This window comes from Puma concolor, chromosome B2 (assembly GCF_028749965.1).
Source record: "Puma concolor isolate L17-30 chromosome B2, mPumCon1.1.hap2, whole genome shotgun sequence".
NCBI lineage: Eukaryota > Metazoa > Chordata > Mammalia > Carnivora > Felidae > Puma > Puma concolor.
The window spans coordinates 122,411,344-122,435,215 of record NC_141671.1 but is presented as its reverse complement, the minus strand read 5'-3'; the positions used below and the strand labels follow the sequence as shown (position 1 = coordinate 122,435,215).

Below are 23,872 nucleotides of genomic sequence, written 5' to 3'. Positions count from 1 at the left end.
TATTAAGATGATCTGTTCATGCTTCTGTGTGTATTTTGAATGCCTACTAAATACCGTTTGTCTGATCAATGAACAGGGTAACGCCATGTGGAAAATGTCATCAAGAAGGGCTCATCTGACAGCTTGGCAGAACAGAAAGGCAAGGTCTTTAGGGAAACGAGAGAGCCACATGGCAATGCACTGTATTAATTCAGGGATGAGGTGAGGGCAGCTTGAACTTTCACAGCCGCAGTAGGAAGGGCAGGATAAAGAGATTCCAAACACAGCCGAGGAAAATTAAACACAACTCGATGACCAACAGGACTTGGGAAAGGAAAGAGAGAAAGAGGTCAGAGATTACTCTACAGTCCTGAGGCAGGATACAACTGAGAGAATTATCTATCACAGGAAAGAAACGATCCTGGGGGAGAGAGTGTAATCATCATCGTATTTTGTAAGAGCAGTTCGAGACGGCAGAGCGAAATCCCTAATAAAACTGAATTAGGGATTTGTGGCTACCAGAGATGTTCCAGGAGAGATTACTAGCTAGATCTGCATATTCGGAAGTTACTATTCACTAAACAGGTACATACTAACCTGGTACCTGCTAAGCACTGTGCTACATAATGATATAATAGGGAACAGCAAAAAGCAGATGTGACCCTGACCTTGTAGAGCGTATAGTACAGTGAATGAAGCCAACGTTAATCAAATGAGGTGCCCCTGAAGGAGAAGCACATGGGGCCACGCAGCCACACGACAATGGGTCCAGACCACTGGCTCACCAGGGAAGGTCAGAGATCCTACGAAGGATTAGCTGAAATTAAGCAGGGGAGCAAAGCTGGGAGGGGGAGCATAGCACAAATGGGGAAAGAGCGGTCCCAGCCTCTGTGGAAGGACAATGGCATCTGTGAGCCCAGACCCTTCCACCACGGGAAGCTGGCCTGAAACCAAAGCTAGAGAAAAGCAGTGGCCAGAGCATGCTAGGCATGGTGGGCCATGTCAAGAGTCATGAACAAAAATTACACGAGAGAAACATGAAATGAGAAGTAAGCAAAAAGATCATGAACCAGACCTAGGGATCCTAAGACATAAAGCCAAAGCTAAAAAGCACATAAGTGCGTGTGAATGAAGTATCGACAGTGAGGCCCTTCTTCCCTTTACTTGCAGCCTAGCCTTCTCCATTATCTTGTTCAATTTTTTTTTTTTTAATTTTTTTTTTCAACATTTTTTATTTATTTTTGGGACAGAGAGAGACAGAGCATGAGCGGGGGAGGGGCAGAGAGAGAGGGAGACACAGAATCGGAAACAGGCTCCAGGCTCTGAGCCATCAGCCCAGAGCCTGACGCGGGGCTCGAACTCACGGACCGCGAGATCGTGACCTGGCTGAAGTCGGACGCTTAACCGACTGCGCCACCCAGGCGCCCCTATCTTGTTCAATTTTAAAGACATACTAAGAAACTGTTCCGTGAGTACCAATGTGCAAGGGCCTTTCACATACATTTTTTACTCTCATTTACTCATTTAATCTTGGAAGGTAATTAATTCTGGAGGGGAAACAAGCAGAACAATTAACAGGTATAGAGCTACACAAGGGTAGAGCTGTACTGGCCAACGAAGGTACATCACCAGGGGTTCCCATGAACTATAGGAAAAGGCTGATCCGAAACCTGTATGATAGGGCGCTTAGAAAACAATAATCTAAGTTTTGAGACTGTTCTTTAAATCTTCGATTATCACTAACTGATATCAGGGATTTAGTGGATACCTTACATAATCATCTGAGGAGACTAGCTCAACGGCTACCGTGACCGAAAGGGTCAAGATATCTCGATACTGAGGATATGACTAACTGCAAAACAGAACACACACTTCATTCTTGTTCAGAATCCCAGCTCTTTCCACCTCTGTAGGAATCTGTCAACACACACCAGAGAAGGCAAACGGACTCAGAAAACCTCCAATAAATGCTGGCCAAAATAATAAAGAAACCACAGAGGCATCCTCATGAGGCTGGGCTTTCAAATGAGGCAGAATGGTTGCACAATTGGAAAGAGTTTGAGCTACGTACGGCATGACTCCGGTTAACTATGTATCCATGGAGTTCCAGGTTCTTTCTCTCCAAATCCCCAGACATGTGAACTAAATCACACTATCTCAGCATATCCATCAATCATCTTCAGGGCAAGTATACCTTCTGACTTGAAAGAGGTGGTTGTAGAAGGAATTAATACAAAGTAATTAACTTTGTAGTGTGATTATTAATTTTCTGGGTTCTATAGTCCAAAAGATAGTATTTGCTAGCAATGTAACTAAGTCAATGAAATGGTTACATGAACGCGGACTGAATAGCTGAGACTGCGTTAGGGAGAGAACCTGTGTTATTAGTACGTAATCCTGAGATTTGCAAGTTTGAGAAGAGGCAACCTGGTAGTGATGGATTTTGATGCTTCTTAGAGACACAATATTGGGCTAGATGGGTCTCTGATCTGACACAGTGAAATACAAATGTGTGTTTTCACAAAGGGGCCCTCAGCTTTCACTGTTATGAAAAAAACACAGCATTTAATTTTTTGACGTGAAATTCTACGCCGGTAAACACTTCAGGCTTCTGGAAGCATTACAATAATCGTTTTACCAGCAAACAAATATGTACAACATAATGCCTTAAGTATAACATTGTTAAATCATAATTATTTACACAACATGAATTAGTAGCATTTGTAAAGATTTTCTACACAGACACTGAATAGATCAAATTCCTGAGGCTCATTGAAATATTAGATAGTAAGCTGAGATTCATTCCGGGGCTTCATTCAAAGCTTGAGAGTCATTCTGTCTTTCTGTGATCATTGTCAAGTCAGTAGAGACTAGGGCAAGTCACAGCACCCAACGGAGGCTTTGCTGATTTCAGGAAACCCAATTTCCCAGCAAACCAAATTGCTCAACCTTTGACGGAGGGAAGAGTCCACCCCTCACCATTACCCACTGAATCCTTTCATTTTTATTCTTCACATGGAAAACCTAGCATCTTAGCTCACAGTTCCCATGAGCACTGTCCATATTTTACTACCCTCCCTTGTATTCCCCTACTATAATCTGCTGGTGGCAGATACTGTGGCCGGGATGAGAGGAAGCAGTAACAGGAAAAGAATGGATATGTTTCCTAGAAGTCACTCCACACAGCCAATTTCACTAAAATGCTTCATTTCCATTCACTCCATAGTTAGTAGCAGAAGTAGAAAACAAAATTGCCGGATTTGAGTTTGATTTCCTGTCTACATTCTTGGTCTCTTCCTGGTGAAAATGCTGCATTCATTTTTAGTGACCCAAACAGGAAGAAAGGGAAAGGGAAACCAAATTCCACCAAAGAATGTCACCAAAGAAATCATTCAGGTATCACGGGGACTATTTTAACATACAGGCATATTTGCATATAAGATATTTGCCAAGAACAAAATTAAAGGATGAAATAAATGATTTCCTCACCTCTTATGAGAGAGAACTGAAAGTAGAAAGTTAAAAATATGCAAGACTTACAGAAACTTCTAGTAACTTCACCTGTCCAGAAGTTATTCATTATTGCACAATTAAATAAGATCCATGTATTTTCAGTGAAGACTCAAATGAGGCACAAAGCTACACAAATAAATTCACCACCCATACAGGGGGAAAAAAATCAACATAAAAATGATATTTCAGTTTACTTTTTAGGATAGTTTATCTAGTAACAGACAATTTTAGGTTTAGATAAAGTATATGAAAAATACAGATTTTTGTTTTCAATGGTATCCATTTTATGGTTAACATTAGTTTTAGGAACAAAAGCCAATGATGCTATTACATGATTAGCAACACAGAGGAAAGCAAAAAAAAAAAAAAAAAAAAAAAAAGGAAAAAAAAAAGAAATGTCCATTTTTCTATGAAGCACATCATATGACTTTCCATACGACATCAAATTCAATATCGCTTTATGAACCTTAGAAAATGCAGTCCCTAATACCTGACTTTTAATATATACATATAATGTTATTTCTAAGATGTTTTTACCTTACTTACATAGGTTGGTAAAGTCTCTTTTTCCCCATCTACCAGTCATATCTGCGGCCCAAACATTTCTTTCCAAAAGAGGAATTAAGGCCAAGCAAGACAAAGAATTTGCTCATATACATATGTCACCCTAAGAATTTTCCTTACAAAGTCTCCACACCCAATTTAATTACTTCCCTACTGTAAAAACACTTTCCATCTACATTTATTCTAATCTTTTCATATCCAAAACCAACACACTATAAAGCTAGCTAAATAAATGAATTATATTAGCTTTACATTCCAAGTGAGGCAGCACTTTATAAGGCAGCGGGTCTCCAGCTTGCATGCATTTTATGCTGATGCAGTATTTCATTTGGAGCTCAGTTCTTTTCTTTAGATTTGTTTACAGTAGAATTATCTAGCCCCAGGCTTTAAATCTCAATCTGTATCAATCTCTCTCTCTCCTTTCTCTCGGTCTCTCTCTGTTTCTCTGTCTCTTTCTCTCTCTCACACATACACACAGGAGAGGGAGAGACAGAAAGAGAATACAGAAAGGTTTGTGGTTCCTAATAAGCACAAAAGAATGTGCCATATATGTATATTGCTAAAGCAACGCTGCCTAGTGTCTGTAATAAAGACATTTTGGTATGTGTGTGTGTGGGTTTTAATAGGTGATAAAAAGTGAACTTCAGTACATGTATATAATAAATACTATTTTTGGCATTCTTGGATTTGTTGACTATTCGGTAAGTTACTGTAGCCTGTGCAGAATGATATTTTGCATATTTTTATTCTCTTGGTGTTCCATCGCTGCGTTAACTAAGTTCCAGTTTTGGTACTCCAATACCTCATACCCATGAACAAATACAGAATTCAAGAATAGTCATGTCTGTATGTTACGGACGTTTCTAGGGTGTGGAAATTGTCTCCTGCACCAGAAGTTAGGAGAGGAGACCAGTCAAGATCAAAATGTGTAGGCAACCTTGAACCAGTAAATGATCCTCAGTCATCTTGAAGGTATTTTAGTAAGTAAGGACTGCTTGTTTGATTTTCATGTTAAAAGCTTTCGAGTCATTAGATACTGATTTGCCTAATTTTACCTATTTATATTACAAATCGGGAAACTTTTTAGAAGCAGCTAATTTGTGGCAACCACTTCCTTGTTTCCAGGAAGTACAGATAGCTTTCAATTAATATACATTATACATTATATTTTATATGCTAATATAATAATTATATTATAAAATAATATATGTAAATAGTGTTTTAAAAATAACCCTTATTTACCTTAAAAACAATATTGTACTTTTAAGGCCTTATAAGCCAGGATTTGACAGATTAAAAAAAAAAAAAAAAAAAAAGAATGATCTAATTCTGGTTTAAATACACTGAGCTACAAATTCTGATTTTCCTCTGTTACTGAAAACAATTGTGAAGAAAATCAGTTTGGTGGCTTTCTGCTTATTTAAAACTTATCTTAGCATAACACGAGGTCCAAAAATCCTGAGTGGACTTATGGGTAAAACATTTTAATATGAAATATTAAGAAGGATGATGATATTGCTGTTTTTTTCCTACTAAGCCTTAAGATCAGCTTTGCAAAAATTATCTAATTACTTAAATAACAAGCCCTAGGTAGGTCACTCAGGAAGGTCAGCAAAATGACTAGAAAGGAAATGCTCACAAAGTTGAGTTTGGGCCTTTCTCTCTCTCCATGAGCCCTGGAATTACTCTGCTCTGTAGGAAAAACTGGAATGGTTCATCCATTTCTTCAGGCTCCAACAAGGTAAAACTCTTTGGTTATATTTTGATCCCTAATTATAAAGGACAAAGGTCAAAATGCCAAAGAACACATGTCAAAAAGTCCTCTATCCTGTTATGTACACTTGATGGTCCAGAAGAAAAGACCGTTTATAACCATTTTAATATAATAGGTCTAGGAATTAATTATAGGAATATCACACTGCATAAAACAGAGCTAGTGTTACTCAAACTGAAAAGGTACTGTACATAATATATACTGGTTCTCCAAAAAGAATATACGGTGGCCATTAACTTTTTACCTACTGTATTAGAGCAATAAAATCACTACTTACATCATGCATTGAAGCAAGTAGGACAAAATAAATGAGACCCGTCTCACCATTAAATACAAATTTCTTGACGCAATAAGCTAGTTTATATCATCAATATCGTATTCTGGATATGTTTATTATTGTACTGGTACCTACAATACTTTTCTTTCTCCATTTAACATTCAAGCCTGGATTTGAAGTGAACACGTGTAGGCCTGAAAACATCTGTTGGGTATCTGAACCAAACACACAGACAATTACACGGTGCTAAATTCCTGTAGGCAATGGTCTGAGCACTTTGTTGCATCATTTCTACAGGCTCCAAATGACCAAAAAGAGAATGCCAAGTCGATTTTGATTTTTCCAATTTGAGAGCATTCTCAAAATCTAGCAGTGTATTATTGAAAAAAAATATTGTAGTTCTGTGGTAAACACAGATTTTTTTAAAGCTGTGGAATCTCTGGAAGAATTTCAGATGTGAAAATACATTATAAGAAAAGATAAGAAAGAAAAAGGAAGCTGAACTCAAATAATGAATGTGAAGGGACAGTGTTTTCCAGTGTTTCTAGAGCCGTCTCTACTATTGTTCTTTAAAGGTGACTTCAATCAGAATCCTTTATATTCATGTTACGATTAATGGTACCCTTGACAATATGAAATGTAGCTTGCATAAAGAAAAGTTCTTTGGACCTCAATGCTTCAAATCACAGTTGCATCTGGAGTATAACATCTGACTAGTTCTCCAAAATTGCCATTTCCCTTAGTGGAGTCTCGACTTCTATCTTACAGTACCTGGAATTCTGAGGTTCTGAAGCATCTGATTCTGTGCACGTTTTCTTTACCTGTAAGAAAAGAAAAGAGCGAGAGTTATTCTCCTGTGAAAATACAACTTCCCTGCTCAAGTTCGCACACTTGTTAAAGTGGACACAGCCCTGCCCACCGAGATCTCCATAGAATAATCTCCACATTTTACAAGGGCAGCATGCGGGGCTAAATAGTGTAGTTCATTATTATCCCATGATCAGCTGCCAACGGCACTTCCCTCGACTCCGTAAGTATGTAACATGTTCAGTCAAAATGGCTTGGGACTAGCTTAACTAGGAACAAAGAAACCAAAGAACCAGGTTTCCCACTTAGGAACAAGAAAGCCATACTGTTCTCAATTCACTGAGAAATGTTTTTCCAATTGATATCACTTCTGTCCCCTACCACAGTGCACAATAATAAACACCAGGTTCTGGGGCAAAGTATGGTGTTAGCTAAAACATTCACATATTAATTTTCATTTTCTCAATCCGGTGGCTGTATGTTTTCTGTATTTCTCAGCATATCAATTAAGTTCCAGCATTGCTCACAGACTTCTCACATATAGTTGCAGTATATTTTGCAGGCTATATTTCAACTTTGCGGTTTTTAGCCCACAAAAGGTAAAGAACGAAAATGACTTTTGCTTCCAGGACTTGCTACCCATTTCTGGACAACAGTGGGTGCTACATTCTCTAAAAGAAGGTAAAGCAAAAATCCATGGTCTTTCATAATTTAACTTCAAGCACAGATATTTTATTCAACTACTATGGACTTCACGGTATATTATATGCAAAGTAGACTCTATTTCAAAAATTTTTTTGCTTTCATTGCTAAGCCAAGGCATTTTCATGATCTGGGAAATCAATTCTTTTTCTTGCTTGATTAACCACGCTCTCTTCTGCATCCTGCATACACATTTACACAATATGAAACTAAAACTGTTGAGCAAAGAGGTTATCCTTCCTTTCCTATCATATAACATTTTCTATGCTCTTGACACGGAACTCAGCACCATGAGGTAAAGAAATGTTTTCAAGATTAATTAAAGAAGAGTTAAAAAAAGAATACTTTTCTTAAAATATAAAATTTACTATGAAACCCACATAAAGTCTTATGTGCACTAAAACTTGTCGAAACAATTTTTTTTAAAGGGAAGGCCACCAGAACAAAAAAACCTTTATTTCCCACTGGTTCCTTCCCATGATTCCTCACCAGAAACTACACGAGTTGTCCAGGGAGTATGCAGAAATCACCTCAAAGTCAATGTTCTTTTCCTCAAGACTATGCTGACTGGACTTTGCACCTGGCTGAAGAAGTTCCAGACCATCCTAGCGAACTACACATACACTCCCAAGAGTCAGAACCAGATGACTTCCTGTAGTTTAATAAACAAAGAATTTTTTTTAATACCCATGGCTTTCTAAGACCGCGTTCTCCAAATAATTAACCATACAGTTCTGATGTTTTAAAATTTATCCTCAAAGTGGTAATTATAACGGCAGGGAACACATCTACTGATTACTTACTATCTAGTACCCACTGAGTCTCAGATTCAGAGCTAACAATACATATGTGACGAAAGACTGAAGTACATACAGACGGTCTTTGTCAATACATACTGTTACAGCTGTAAATTCCACAAAGTGATTTTTTTTTCAGGTTTCATTCATTTGTTCCTGGTCAAATGGGGGAAAAGTTGATACTCGGAATCCTGCCGTGTGAAACGTCTATGCAGTGTTAGGACTACAGTATGAAAGGTCTACGCAGTGCTATGGGTGCTCACAGAACAATCTACCCCAGCCAAAGGAAGATGGGGACAGTAACGACGGAAGTGACTTCTCAACTGAGTCCTAAAAGATAACGTCTTCCAAGACTGTTTGGAGAAAGATATTTCAACATCATGGGATATGCCAGAGGCATCCTATTATAAAGACCTTATATATGGCAAAGAATTCAGAATTTAATTTTTGAATTGAACACTTCTAAAAGAATACGTTTTAGAGATGATGTAGAAGATAGTGTGGAAGGGGGACAAGGTGAGGGCTGAAGAGACTAATGCAACAGGAGAGAAAGTTTAAGTTCTATGAAAACAGTGATGGCATTGACCTTGCACATCACTACATCCCTCGCCTTGAGCAGACGCTCCCTGTTATGGTCTGAATGCTTGTGTCCCCCCCACCCAGAATGCATATGTTGAAATCGCAACCCCCTGGGATGAAGTGGGGCTTTTGGGAGGTACTTAGGTCATCAGGTGGAGCCTTTATGAATGGGATTGATGCTCTCATGAAGGAGACCCCACAGAGCTCCCTAACCTTTCCACCATGTGTGGACAAAGTGAGAAAGCACTGGCTGTGAACCACAAAAGCAGGCTGTCACCACATGACCATGCTAGTACCTTGTTCTTAGACCGCCAGCACCCAAAACGGACAGAAATAAGTTTCTGTTGTTTATAAACTACCCAGTCTGTGGTATATTTTGTTATGGCAGCTCAAATGGACTCACACACTCCCCAAATCCTGGCTTACTAAGTGGATCACATTCAATCCATTGGTGAGAGATGGTGAAGACCTAAATTGAGAGCCATGAGGGCAGAGTTGAGAGGATGTTTCTGGCAGATATTTCTGAGACAGAATTGACAGAATCCAGTTACTGATTGAAGCAAAGTAGAAAGAAGAACATGATCTCATCTTTTAACCTGTCTTTGAAAAGACATTTTAATAATGCCAAAGAACAACAAAGATGTTAACTTGTAACTTTTGTTAAATACTTCAAAACCCTGTTATTTCTGAACCGATAGAGAAAAAAGTTAAATGAATCATTACAAAACTTACGTCTATTGTGTCTTGATCACAGAACTAGGGGGAAAAGAGATAGTTTTATCTAAACATGAACACACTCTCCCATCTGAGATCAACAACGCTTCATTAAATGGTGGCTGCTAAAGTAGATACGCTATTGGAGAAAGGATATCTTTACAAAATCTATTCTGTCGCCAAGATCACCAATTTAGTTTTGAATTTGTTTCTGAACAAAGTTGAAACAAGGAGGCCAAGAAATGAGGCAGAATTTCATGCCCATTATTTAAATCCAAATCCTAGTTTTCATAAGACACACAAAGAGGTGGGCAAAAACATGCCAAGAAGAAAAAAATGAATAGTGTTAAATGCATTTAATAGGCTGCACTAATGTGAATTTTAACCCTACTTAACATTATGAAAGTACATGTAGAATCAAAGCGAAATGAAAAAAGAATTACAAGTTTATTTTAAGAAAATAACTATTTAGTATGTAATTAACATAAAAATATCAAAACACTAACTTTTTAGGATGAATGAATAACAGCTAAAAGTTCTAAATTTTTATTATATATGAGGCACAATGCTTAGCTAGATGCTATTTTTCCCCAGTTCATAGAGGATAACACTGAGAACCAGAAAGGTTAACCTGCAAGCAAGCTGTGTAGTAAACTTCAAATCCAGATATATGAAGGCATTTTAATCAGTACGCTAAGAACCTAAAATTCATAAATATACAACCTAAAATGTTTAAAATGAAGTTCAAAACATCTTGCCATTTACAAGTTCAATTTTTACTAATTCATAATAATGATAATCGCTGCCATTTATTAAGCAATTATTTTTTTTTTTCTACTCACTACGCTGGACTATGTATATGTGTAATCTCATTTAATCTATGAAGACAGGTATGATGGGCACACCATTAGTGTTCACAAATGAGAACACGAAGGGCTCAAAGAGGTTAAACCACCTGTCCAATGGCCCACAGCTAGCACTAACAGGGGTGGAATTAGAACTGAAGCCTATACATCAAGCCTTTCTCTCTCTCTCCTAGGCCAGATGTGCCACTTGTTTTTATTAGGTGTTTTAAAAACTAAGAGTTGAAACTAACATCCCATGGAAAAATGTTTAAAGAGCCTACTAGTTATCTCTGAAATACGGTAACCGTTGAAGGAATCTTTTAAACTGGACTACTGAAGTTACCTGTTTTTACCAAGCACTGGTAACATTTCAAGTCCATATATGCGAAGTGAAATGGAGTTTTGAAGAAATTATCCAAATACCTCTAGCACCTAGCCATGTTACCAACACCCCACCCACTGCAAAAAAGGGCTACCGTGAGAAACAACCTTTGTGCTTTTGTTGGTGTTTTTCGTCTGAAATAAACAGGATCTGTTCATTCAACAGAGCTTTCCTGAATGCCTTGGGTATTCTAGGTACCGCTGTAGGCATGGAGATGAACCAGACCTGAGCAGTCCAACAGAGCAGCCACTAGCCACGTGTGGCTTTTTTTTTTTAAAGTTTATTTATTTTGAGAGACAGAGAGAGAGAGAAAGAGAGACAGAAAACGTGACCAGGGGTAAGGGGGCAGGACCCGTGAGGTCCTGAGCTGAAATCAAGAATCAGATGCTTCACCAAGTGAGCCACCCAGGCACCCCTATGTGTGGCTATTTAGAACCTGTAAGGAACCTAGTCTAAACTAAGATGTGCTGTAAATATAAAAGGCACACAGGATTTCAAAGAGTTAGCAAGAAAAACATGTAAAATATCTCAATATTTTTTATATTGAGAAATGAAATATTTGAGATATAAGAGGTTAATAAAATAATTTCCCTTGTTTCTTTTTATTTTTCGAATGCAGCTACTAGAATATTTAAAATACGTATACAGCTTACACCCTATTTCTGTTGAATAAAACTGACTCAGACCAACAAAAACCTGCCTGGTGATCATGCATTCTAATGGGGAAGACATTCAGTTCATCTGTAAACAAGTGAACAAAGAACATAATGTCAGAGGTAAGTGCCAAGAGAAAATAAGGCAGAATAAAGGAATAGAGAACACTGGTCAATAATATTACCTTAGTTAGAAAATCATAAAAGTAGTTCTAATTCACAATACCATTCATCCTTCAAGTTTTTTAAGGCGGTATGTATATAAGTAACATAAATTGTACTTTTTAAATGAATTATAAAGAATGTAGGATTTGTTGAGAGAGTAATCAATATTGCTAACGTCTGGAAAATATATGTAGAATGTATCACATATAGAATGTTTTGCATCATGATTATCATATTCAAGTATAAAAATCACCTTAAATTTTTAAACATTTTCTAGCCACTAGGTGCTTTGAGAAGGTTACAATCTTTTCAAGAGAAACAGAATTAACTCATTTAAAAAAAATTGCAAAGAAGAACAAGTTTCTTTTATCCTATCCATCATCTTCTAAACAGCTGGAACCAATTATTCCAATTATTTTCTACTTAATCTTGCTATTTATAAATCCTGAAACATTAAAGATAATAAAAAAAAAATAAAACATGGAATAATGGATTATGACATTTTCAAAAGACCTCTTCTGTAACTTCATTTTGTTTGGAAATGAACTTTAATGACTAAGTCTTAGGATATATTATACAGTGATAATAAAGGATCAGTTCTGCAATTATACTCCAATAATTTCATCCAAAGATGAAAATTTCAGAGATGAAAGTTTGCTGATGTAATGAAACTCATTACGCATATTTTTATGGGTGGTATATAAGACAATCTTTATTTCTTCACTGAACTGTGTAGGAAATATAACATAAATTAGATTTACATGCAGTATGTTTAAGGAAAAAAATGGATTAAAAGATAGAAAAATAAAATTTGTTTTCCAAATGCAAATTATACTATAGATCATTGCATGGAAATTCTTTGTGAACACAAAAAGTGACACAGGATTATTGTCAACCACAAAAATTCAGGTTGCCAACTTCGGTTGTATTTCAAATATAAATACTCTAAATGCAAAAGTGACTTCTGTTCATAAGTAAACAATATTTGTACAAATACTGTAAAGTATCAATGCCGAGAGTCTGTACACTTTATAAAATGTATTTTTTTATGACTGGATTGGATAAAGTTGTAAATAGTTGCCTAATAAAGAAGTATAGGTATCTAACCTCACTTCCTTTACATTCTGACTTAGTGAAAATAAGAAGCTTCCTGAAATATCAACTGTTATGTGTCACTTTTCATTATTTTCTAATACTTAGAAGTTGGAATATCTGAATTCCAAATTACATAATGGAATGAAAAGGTATTTTCTTATAATTATTCCAGCTGTATCCTAGGAATGTAATTTATGTTTTCATTAAACACATTTTATTTATTTTTATTTATTTTTTAACGTTTATTTATTTTTGACAGAGGGAGAGACAGAGTGTGAGCGGGGGAGGGGCAGAGAGAGAGGGAGACACAGAATCCAAAGCAGGCTCCAGGCTCTGACCTGTTAGCACAGTGCCTGATGTGGGGCTCCAAATCAGGAACTACGAGACCATGACTTGAGCTGAAGTCAGATGCCCAACCAACTGAGCCACCCAGGCGCCTTCATTAAATACGTTTTAATTAGATGACCCTTTTTAAAATGTTTAATTTTTTTCATTTAGTTGAACCAGCTGACATTGAGTTTGAAGGGTTTCTTCAGATCATCTTATTCTCAAGTTAGTAGCATTAAATAAATATGAATTAAAATTTGTCCTTTTTTAAATTTTACTCCAGAATGCACACAGTAACAAAACTGACAAAATAGAAAAGTAGGTATATGAATTAACTTTTAAAAATTGAGCCAAAATAATAATAGTTGGAGTATTCAACAAAATATATAATTTTTACTATGGAGGCTTTGCCAAAAATTATTCTAATATTTATTTACTTGGAATAGTCAAACAGAATATATGTTCACTTTGTAAATATAATATTTACAAGTTAATACCACTCTAAAACTTAGCATGGGATGTACACTTTAATGAGATAATCTATGATTATTTGTGCTGCAGAGTAAATGTAATTTATGTTGAGAAGATAAGCATAGAATTGCTATTCTAATAGTCCCATACAGATACAAACTTAGACATTAGCTAAACCAGCTTCAACTAAAATGTCTTCACATTCTTCAACCGGACTTATTCTACATTTTTATACAGGTTACAATTCATTTTTTGACTTCTAAAAACTTAAAGTATAAAAAAAACTTTGGAACACAAAGTTGTCACATAGAGTTTTTAAAAAATATACCTGTTTTTATATGCCCATACAAATTGAGAGATTATGAAATGAAATGAAATGAAATGAAATGAAATGAAATGAAATGAAATGAAATGAAATGAAATGCCATTTGCCAAATAGTGGCCAAAACATCAATGGCTTGGAGATAGATTTTATAAAAATCTAATTATGAAATAATCTAAATCTACTTTTTATAAAGTGTCATTCTTTCTCAGAAACAAAAACTTTGCTGCTCTAAAATTCATAGATTTCTGAAATCATTTTCATGGAGTTAGGAAAGTTTCTTTACTCTTCCCTTTTCTTAGTAAATCCCTTTTCAACCTCTTTATCATTGCTTCCCCAAGTTCTCCCTTGTAACACCAACTATCATTTCCCCAAAGACCACACTATTTATTTATTACAAAAGTGAGTGAAGTCTACTACAAAACTGGAAGTCTATATCCACCTCAGAGAAAAACTGCCATATCCTTTCTTTAAATGCTATACATAGATAAAGTACAAAGAAACAATTGAATATTCCATTTTTAACTGCAACAGTAAACAAAATAAACACATACACTAAGAATAGGAGGGTTAGAAGGTTAAGAAGTAAAAATCCACAACCAAAAACCTGAAGTAGAAATTATTTTACCCCTCTAGTATTGGACTGTCATGGGCAAGATTTCACTTGATTTCTGGCCTTGAAAGCAGGGGGCCTTCCAGGACCCAGGTTTGGGGGAGGGAGGTTATACAAAATCACCCACCAGGGAGGAATTATATTTAAAAGTAAAAAAATCTTATGGGCTATAACTCTTCATCAACTACAACTGTCACAATAGTATTCACATTATTTGGGAGTTCACTGCAAGGTTGGATAGATTTAAAAAGCAACTTAGTAACAGTGACTCAGGGAAACAAAGCATAATTATATATGTACAACATAGAAATATTAAATCAAATGTCAAACCTCATATGCTTTTAGAGTTTGGAAGCACATTTTCTCCTTAATTATGCCATAGTCCTTTGTCACCTGCCATAAACTCTACATACACTGTATGAAATACCCAGGAAAATTTCAAACTCCTTCTAAAGGTATGTTTTTTGATTATTACCCAATAGGGGCTATATCAAAGGTAACAAAGTACTTAAAATGCCACAAAAGGAACCATAAGATGCCTTAATGTATCAGGTTACAGCACATATGAAAGTTTTTTCCCCTCCAGGTTTGGAAACAAGACTAGATTGATTGTTCAACGATGATACTTTGCCTAAATATGATAGATGAGTCTTAAAAGGGAATTTTTTGTCTTACAAACGTTGATTATAAACATCTAAGAGATATTTATCTTGGTCTCCTCTATACATTTTGTTTACATGTTTCTTTGCAGTCATGGGTGTCACAAGGCAGATAGTATTAAAACAACAAAAAGGCAAAGTAGAATTATCAATTCCAAACCAAGAACTAGTAATCAACGAGCATAACGTTAATTTGGTAGAAGCCACTGCAATCGAATTCAAATTGCTGACTCTATGGTACATTTTCTCAATAAGCCAGGATAGAACAATTCTACTGATACTAAATATAAAAATCTTAGCTTTAGATTTCCCTCTGTTCAAGATTTATGAATTCACACAAATAATGCTTTAAAAATAATCTTAGAATTCACCCTATTTCCCTAGATGGAGAAGTCTTGCTAATGTTTTTGGCAATGTCTTCTACATCTTTCTGCGGTCATTCCCCACCCCCCACCCTTTTCTTAGATATTGGAATGTTTTGGCCACAAGGTTAAGAAACACTTCCCCATTTATCATGACCTGCCAAGCACATCAGGCCCCTAGACAACGCAGCCCTTTACCACTTAACAAATTCAGCTCATCTTAGCCATGAGACTTCAAAAGAATTTGGCCACAGGCATAGATTAGCTATCATTTGTTTTGCAGCATAAATATCAATCATTGTGTAACACACTCTAGTGCACCTAACGTCATCTGCCCGTTAGGTATAGCTGATAACTAACCTTTTCGACTTGAATGATAACTAGCATAGAGATAATCCAGTTTATTGATATATAATTGTAGAATAGATAGGCAATCATTTTAGTAAAAGCTTCTGTTAAAATCTTAGTTTGAAACGTATAAACTCTAAAAGATATTTTGAGTTAGCACATAAAGACTTTCCTAATATGCCCAAAGGTATCATAATAACTTAAAGAAAATTGATGCAACCTTTAACTTTAAAAACAAATTAATAGATAGAACATATGCGATAAAATGTTAAAGGCGATTTTAATTTGAACAGCATATATCTGTAAATTAATTTTAAGATTAATGCACGCATGATGTAAATATACTTCTTGTACAGTATATTGATAAAGAGTTCTATTTTCAAATTGTGTAAATTTTAAATTCTTGATCTCCCATAAAATGAGAACGTTTTTTATAAAGAGAAAATCTTGGGATGTTGGCATCAAGCTTTTTATTTTTTACTTAAACTGTATACACTAATAAAAAAAATATACTGTGTGGCATGATTCATTTTAATCATATATTTTTTACAACATTTTGGCAACGTTTTTCAGTTTTGAAATTGAAAGTAGTTTTCTATTAAAGCCATCTTGTATAACCATTTTTATAAAAAGCTTATAAATCACCTTTCCTTAAGTTTTAATCTTAAAATGAAATTCCTCCTTAGCAGAATTCATAAAACACAGACTGTAACATAATTTCCACACTGAAAAACACAAATTATGTGATTTCTGTCTGAGTAGATTTTCTATCGAATTAAATGAACATTTTAATTACTTGCAGGCTAAGAGCATGAGACAAAACAGTTTCGTGTGAAACATATTTCACACGTACAAATATGTGATAAGAAATATTCTCATTAACTGTGTAATTTCAAATAAAAACTAAGCAATTTATTGTAAGTCTTTTTTAAATGTAGAAGTTCATGCCTTAGATGGAAGTGAAATTTAGTCAGGTAACTTCACAACTTCTGTGGTCTTAAATATTAATGTATCATAAGGAATGGAGAACAATCTATGGTCTCAAAGTAAAATGGAACCACACCGTGGTTAAACTCAAGGGTTAAAGAGGAAAGGAATTATAGATTAGGGCTATCTGTAGTGAAGGTCTCATTCTAGGTAAACCTAATAAATAATTGAAATGTACTTACGATTTTTTCCTCTTTGACCTCAATTAAAATGGCTCTGTGAGAGCAGGTTCTAAGGACAATTTATCCTGGTTTCCTCAATACACACTTATGAAGTCATCTGGCTTTTGTATTTCTTCAACAGCTGTATTACCTTCAAAATTGGCTTGCACCATTTCCCCAAAGCAAAATGTAAGTCTGCCCTGGACACACACAACCACCTTCCTTCTGCGGGTGGCTGCGAGCTTGAAAAGTCAGATCGTGTAATTTTCAAAATTTTAACAACAGTAATTTTATAAAGGACTTAAGAGGAAGAGAGAGAAAAATCAAAGTAGAGATTTTTTAAATTGCCTTTTCTCTGTTGTCCTTTTGCTCTCTCTCCCTCCCTCCTGCCCTGCCTCTCTCCTTCCTTCCCTCCCTCTCCCTGAGAAGTTATAACACAAAGCATTATAGATTATTGGTATCTGTTTCTGTCGCCATTTTGGTAAGTAATAGTTTAGTAGTGTAGAAAATTTTGGTGAAAAACAAACACTCAAAAGGCAAACTAAGGTAGGATAACATCATTGTTCAATTAGACGGGGTTTCAGAAAATAGTAACTGCAATCAAGAAAAGAAGCAGGAAACCGGATAGCGTGGACTGATGCTCAGTAGACCCTGGAAACCAAACTGGAAAACTTATTGGCTGTGATAATTCATTCTCTCTTTCTTCAAACAGGTTCCCTAAACAATCTAACTCTGGCAGTAAATCAGGGGCCACAGACACTTGGAGGACATTTTCTCCTCCTGAATTGTGTTTTTCTCACAAGAATAATAAAACAGGACTAACAGAGCAAGGCTTTCCTCGGTGGTCTTGAGTGAAAGAATTCTTTTAGATTTCGGAAGGATGGTGACAATTTACCCAATTTACCCACATTTTAGTCCCTTGATGCAGCAGACACAGCAATTCACACTCTTTCTTCATGAGATTCGAAGACACAAAAATATATGTAAATAATCTAAACCAAAGCACACCAAATGCTTCCACATCAAGGTTCTAAATCAAAGTATCTCCTCAGCTGCACATCCAAATGAAGGTAAAACCAACTAGAAACTTAAGATTTTTTTTTTTAAAGAAGTTAAAATTAAACCTGATTTTACTAGTAGTGTTTTAGGGAAAAAAGCAGAAAACAAAATCCCATACAGAAAAATATTTGCTCTCTTAAAAAATACAAAAACCTGTATCGTCGACATGACTACATCTGAAATCTAATGAAAAATCCAAATTCAGCATACAATTTCAAAACAAAAATAATTATCCAGAAAAAAATGGCCGTTCCTCTAAATAGATGGTATTAAATTTTTTAAAAATCCTACAGCATCCACCTATAAGGGAAACTCCTCAAAGTCAACTAGTAACGTTTTCTCATGAAATCTCATCTATTAATTATCAATTACTGCTTCGCCTGCATTTCTCCCAGCATTAACAAAATGTAATTAAGTTTCAAGTAGTAAAAATAAAAGATATTTAAAAGTTTCAGCATGTACAGATTAGGGATTTTCTCTATACTGATCTGCTTGCTCAATTTTATGTATATTTCTTCTATCATCCTTATGCTAAAACTGAGAAAAATCCAAATTACTGTAATTAACATTTTTCTCTGAGATAGAACTGCCTATACTTACACGGATGGCTTACCACATAATATAATAGCAGTTATAATGTTTCAATCAAAAGCTAAACACAACTTACCTCATTTAAAGTCCCCAAACCTGAAACTAAATCCAGTTTTACTTGGAAGTAAGGTGTGTGTGTGTGTGTGCATGTGTGTGTGTGTGTGTGTGTGTGTGTGTGTGAAGTTCAACAGCCAGTAAATTCCACTCTCCAGTGTGAGTAGAATGAAACCCGGTTGGAGGATTACACAATACTCTGAAAGGCTTACAGTCTCTAACCAACATCCAGGTAGCCTTAAAAACACCTTGCTCTGGAATGAACCCTTCTGGCTCCAGAGGCAGTGCAGTTATTCAGGGTAACTAGGAGGACACCTGGTGAGTAAACACTCCTGGCTCCAGCCGATGGCTTTCCACGCCCTTCTGTTTATGGTAAGATGACGTACCATCACAGGTCACCCCCATGGACAGTGCCCGTCTCTCAGTGGGCACAGATGAGAAGTACAGTATTGATTCTGACTTCCAGGCCGCCAAGCCGCAATCCTTGTGACCATTCAGAGCCCACTGGTATAGCTACTCGAAAAGTTAAATCCCTGTGCTAAGTTTTCTGAAAGCAAATTTTACTTTAATTTCTTTTAAAGCAAAATATTTCAGGAAAAGAAATGCCTCATGACAAGTTAAGCACTGGTACTCATTAAAATAAGGATTAAATGAAGACTGGTACTCAATGTCCCAAACCCAACATTTTCGGTTTGTTCATTTTTGGGTTTTTGTTTTTTGGTTTTTGGTTTTTGGTTTTTTTAGATGAGGAAGAAGTCCTGTAAATTTTTACTTTCATTATTACATTTCTCCAGGAAGTACAACATTTTCTTCTTCCCTTACACACAAGTATGTTGACAAAGTGGGAAAATAATTACAGGTATTTTTATGTAATTCATTTTTTATGTACTTTTATGTAAGGTATGGGAAGGGCTGATCACAATTATAAATATTCACACAGAGGTTATCATTTTATGTAAAATCTCTTCTAAAATAAAGCCATTTATGTTTAAAAGGAAGAGATATATTAAGTTCTAATAAAATGAAAAGACAGCTAAATTCAAGAGATAAAGATAATGCAATTAAGTCCATTCTCTGGCACTGAAACTCCCTTTATAATAAAAAAAAAAAAGAATTGTTTTCTTTAAAGAAAACAATGTTATGAAAGTTTCATCCCTTCACCCTTTAAAAATGTATCTCGCCGATCTCGAAAGACTAAGCTCATTTGTTAAGTTCCTCCTACAATATTTCAATTTGGCATTTACAGGCATTATGGGAATTACCGCCTCCAATTTATCTACATAATTCTGGGATGATTTCTTCCAGTTTTCTCCATCTTTACAGCGGGGCTCGAAATGATACACTGAGGCAAAGGGCTCAAGATAGAGACCGACAGCCGACGAATAAACAGCTCAATCTGAGTGGTTCGTAGAGCCAGTATTTCTTGCAGTCATTTTCGTTTTCAAGGGAGGAATTGAGTGAAAAGCCATTACCTACTTCAGGTTTGGGCAGCAGTGCGGAAACCCCAGTGCCCTCAGGAACTGAGGACGGCGCTGTCTTCCCACGGTGCTGGCTGCTCTCTCGCTGCAGTGGCTGAGAAACTGGAGAAGCATAAGCAATCCACCTGCAGCACTGGTTCAGCCCAGGTTTTGATGCCACTACAGTATTTACTTGACACAGAGCTGACTGGGCCTATTAGAGTTCATAAAAGGCGCTGATTAGGGGCCCCTGGGTGGCTCAGTCGGTCCAGCGTCCGACTTCAGCTCAGGGCATGATCTCACGGTTCGTGGGTTCGAGCCCCTCGTCGGGCTCTGTGCTGACAGCTTGGAGCCTGTTTTGGGTTCTGTGTCCCTCGCTCTCTGCCCATGACCCACGCATGCTCTGTCTGTCTGTCTCTCTCTCAAAAATAAATAAACATTACAAAAATTACAACAAATAAATAAAATGTGCTGAGTACTTATTTTAGAGGCCCCGTTTTGACAGATTCAGTTCTTTGCTCCCAGTATGGTTGGATCAATGAAAGTAATGTCATCTTCGCAGCCAGTGCTTAAGTAGTTTAGAGCCTCTTGAGTATTGTGGCATAAATTAGAGTTTTCAATCTCCACGGAATATGCTTCTGAAATGACCACTCTCTTAACTCTCTTAAGGGCCTGTAGTCATTTGGTATTTTCTAAAGTCTGAAGAACGCAAGAAACATTCATTGAAGCAAAATCTGTGTCTGTTCTTGTTACAAGAGAGACCCAATGAACCACGGCTAAAGCCCTAAGAAGGACAAAATAAGTTCTTCGTGAATTAAAGAAGGCTGGCTCGACAGGGGGCAGTGAGAAAGGGTTCAATTAGCAACTTTTGATGACAACTTTATAAATAAGGGAACTACAAACATGAAAAAAAAATGTCATTTGTAGTTACAACTCCTTTTTTTTTTTTTTTTTTTAAGTAGGCTCTGTGCCCAGCGTGGAGCCCTATGCAGGGCTTGAACTCACGACCCTGAGAGATCAAGACCGGAGCTGAGATGGAGAATCAGATGCTTAAACGGAATGAGCCACGCAGGCGCCCTTGCAACGCTTAAAGAGTACAAATAGCTACAATCTTTCTGATGAAAAATGTAATCTTTATCTCAGCTTACATTAAGGCATCAAAGTGTTCCTAGAATCATAAAAGCAAATGGTATACCATTACTTTACATTGTTTAAACTGAGGAGGGAAATTACATTGATGGGTTTTTAATAACATTTATGAACAGAGATTGTTGAGATGCTCTTCCATCCCCAATGCACCTCTACCAAGTAGTTAAAGGAACTGGAACAAAGAGACAAACCAATCATTCTAAGCATCCATTCCCCCTCCCGTGAAGCAAAGATTTCCATCACAGGGTGTCAATGGTATAGCAGCTATTTTTTCAATGTGAACCACCTATTTTTGAGACTTTATCTATCCATTATACTTCGTTTAACAATTGTTTTCATTACCCACAGTTAAAATCAAGCAGATAGCTGTCGATCAATGCAATTATTATGAAATACCCTGTAGGTACAAAGGAATTAATAAAATAGCCCAAATCAAAGGAAGCCAGTAGAGCCTTCTCATGGGTAAATATTTGGTTTCCCTTTTATTTTAAAATATTGAAAATGGCGCTTCGATCTCCAACGACTACCTTTCAGTGACTTAAAGGGCAATCGGTGAGGACCTGTCCCATGTTCTGATAAACGTGAAACTATCAGGAACCACTGACAGTCAATGCATTACCACAGTGACTTGCACAGTGCTCCTGCCGCACTGCTATTTAACGCACGGATATCTTTCAAAGTTATATGTAGAATGAGATTAAGATTAGTCAGTCATAACAACCCTTAGGTTTGGCAGAAATCACACCAATTTTTTTTAAATCTAGAAAATAGATTGGGGACTGCCACTTAATGGAGTGCATTCTTCACATTTGGAATGTGAATACTCGCTCTCCATAAAAATCTTAGCACAGGGCAGGTGTTTCTGGGCTCCCTGTTCTTTATTTCTTCCCCATTCAATGGCATCATGTTTTGTACATCGTCTAGTAATCTATCAAACACCTCCCTCTCCAAAGTTATAAAATATCTCCAGGTCCTTTTATAACATTTCTCTTCATTAATATCTAATTCAATACAAGACAGCTTTATGAGAAGTTCCAAGAAAACATGTTAAAAATCAAGGGATAAAACAGAGCCAACATGGAGAAACAAAATAAAAACAAAACAAAACCAAAAGTGCAATCATATAATTCTGACAACAACTGAAAAATCATAGAGAGAGAAAAGAAAAACAATTTAGAATGTCTGTAGGTATGATAAATTCCCAAATTGCTGGTTTGAAAAAGCCCATATGGAATCAAAACTAAACAGCCACCACAAACTATAACTACCTCCTTAGCTAGGTCACTGATGTGGTATCTACATTGGAATATAGAATCCAATATCTAGGAGTCTATTTTAAAACAAACAGTAAATTATGTCCATGCCATTACAGAATAAATGCCAAATAATAATCAATGCAGTAATTATATTTGCCATTTGATTAATCTTCTTTCTTTTTCTGTTAAGGCTGTCAACCTCCACCAAATTCAAGAGCCACGTGGGTAGTTTCGAGTGAAGCTAGTCAAGTGGAGGTTGGGCTATTGGCAAAGCGCATGGCCTTCCCTAAACCGTTCAAATTCTGTACTTCCTCCCTAGACAATCACTCACGCATTTTCAGGTCTTAAATGCCATCTGTATGCTGTAGATTCACAAATTTTCGTCACCTCCTGAGATCCATCATCTGGCTTCCAAACTCTCATTCTCCTAATTTATATCTCTCTATAAAGATCTCACGGCCGTATCAAACTTTTATATGCCCACTGCTAGTCTCTATTACTACTCTGCCAATCCTACCTTTACTGTCCCAAATTTTCCATATAAATAAAGCTGGAGTCACTGGGTCCTCCCTTTTCCTCAAACTCTGTATCTAAATTCACCTATGCAGCAGAATTAGACCAGCCTGAAGAACTAACCTCAACCCTGTTCCCCACGGTGTTAGACCAAATCAGCTGGACAAATTTCATAAACCACTGAAGTCAACCTTTAGAGAGCCAAGTGGCTTTATCCTTAAGTTTCTGTATTGACCTTCCCACCTAGTATTCAGACATCAATGAGTCCAACAAGAGGAACTCGAGGGCAAATCCGATATCCTTAATAACCCTGGCCAGTGACTGGAGACTGGGCTGAATACCACCAGGATCAAGGTGACAGTGCTCACTACTTCAGCTAAAATAGGAAATAAATTTCATACCACGTTTTCTAATTAAAGATAGAGATAATAAGGGCCCACAGGATACACACGAATAATGAGTCAGCTACCCCTCCATCAAACTTCTCTGAGTGACCAAGCGCAGCTTTATTTTGGATAGAGTTCCACATCTGGCAGGTATATGATCCATGGTCCTTAAATACTTGAACGTCTCTTATGACATCCCTAACATAAAAGTTCTAAACAAAGTACAGTTCTAAGACATATACAAAGCCCCCAGAAAGAAAGTGGTTTTTCCAATACTGGGGGCCCCATCAGCTGGGGACACACAGGTGGGT

At 36.5% G+C, this 23,872-nt stretch overlaps 1 protein-coding gene across 18 annotated transcripts in view; it reads right to left on the bottom strand.

The window, feature by feature from the left end:
• The window catches only part of EYA4 (EYA transcriptional coactivator and phosphatase 4), a 317,460-nt gene that overhangs the window by 125,018 nt on the left and 168,570 nt on the right, over nt 1-23,872 (bottom strand). For all 18 annotated transcript variants that reach the window (XM_086707889.1, XM_086707888.1, XM_086707893.1 and 15 more), the window contains one exon: nt 6,879-6,928. In XM_086707889.1, the coding sequence (XP_086564015.1) occupies nt 6,879-6,928 (50 nt within the window). The remainder of the gene's footprint in view (nt 1-6,878; nt 6,929-23,872) is intronic.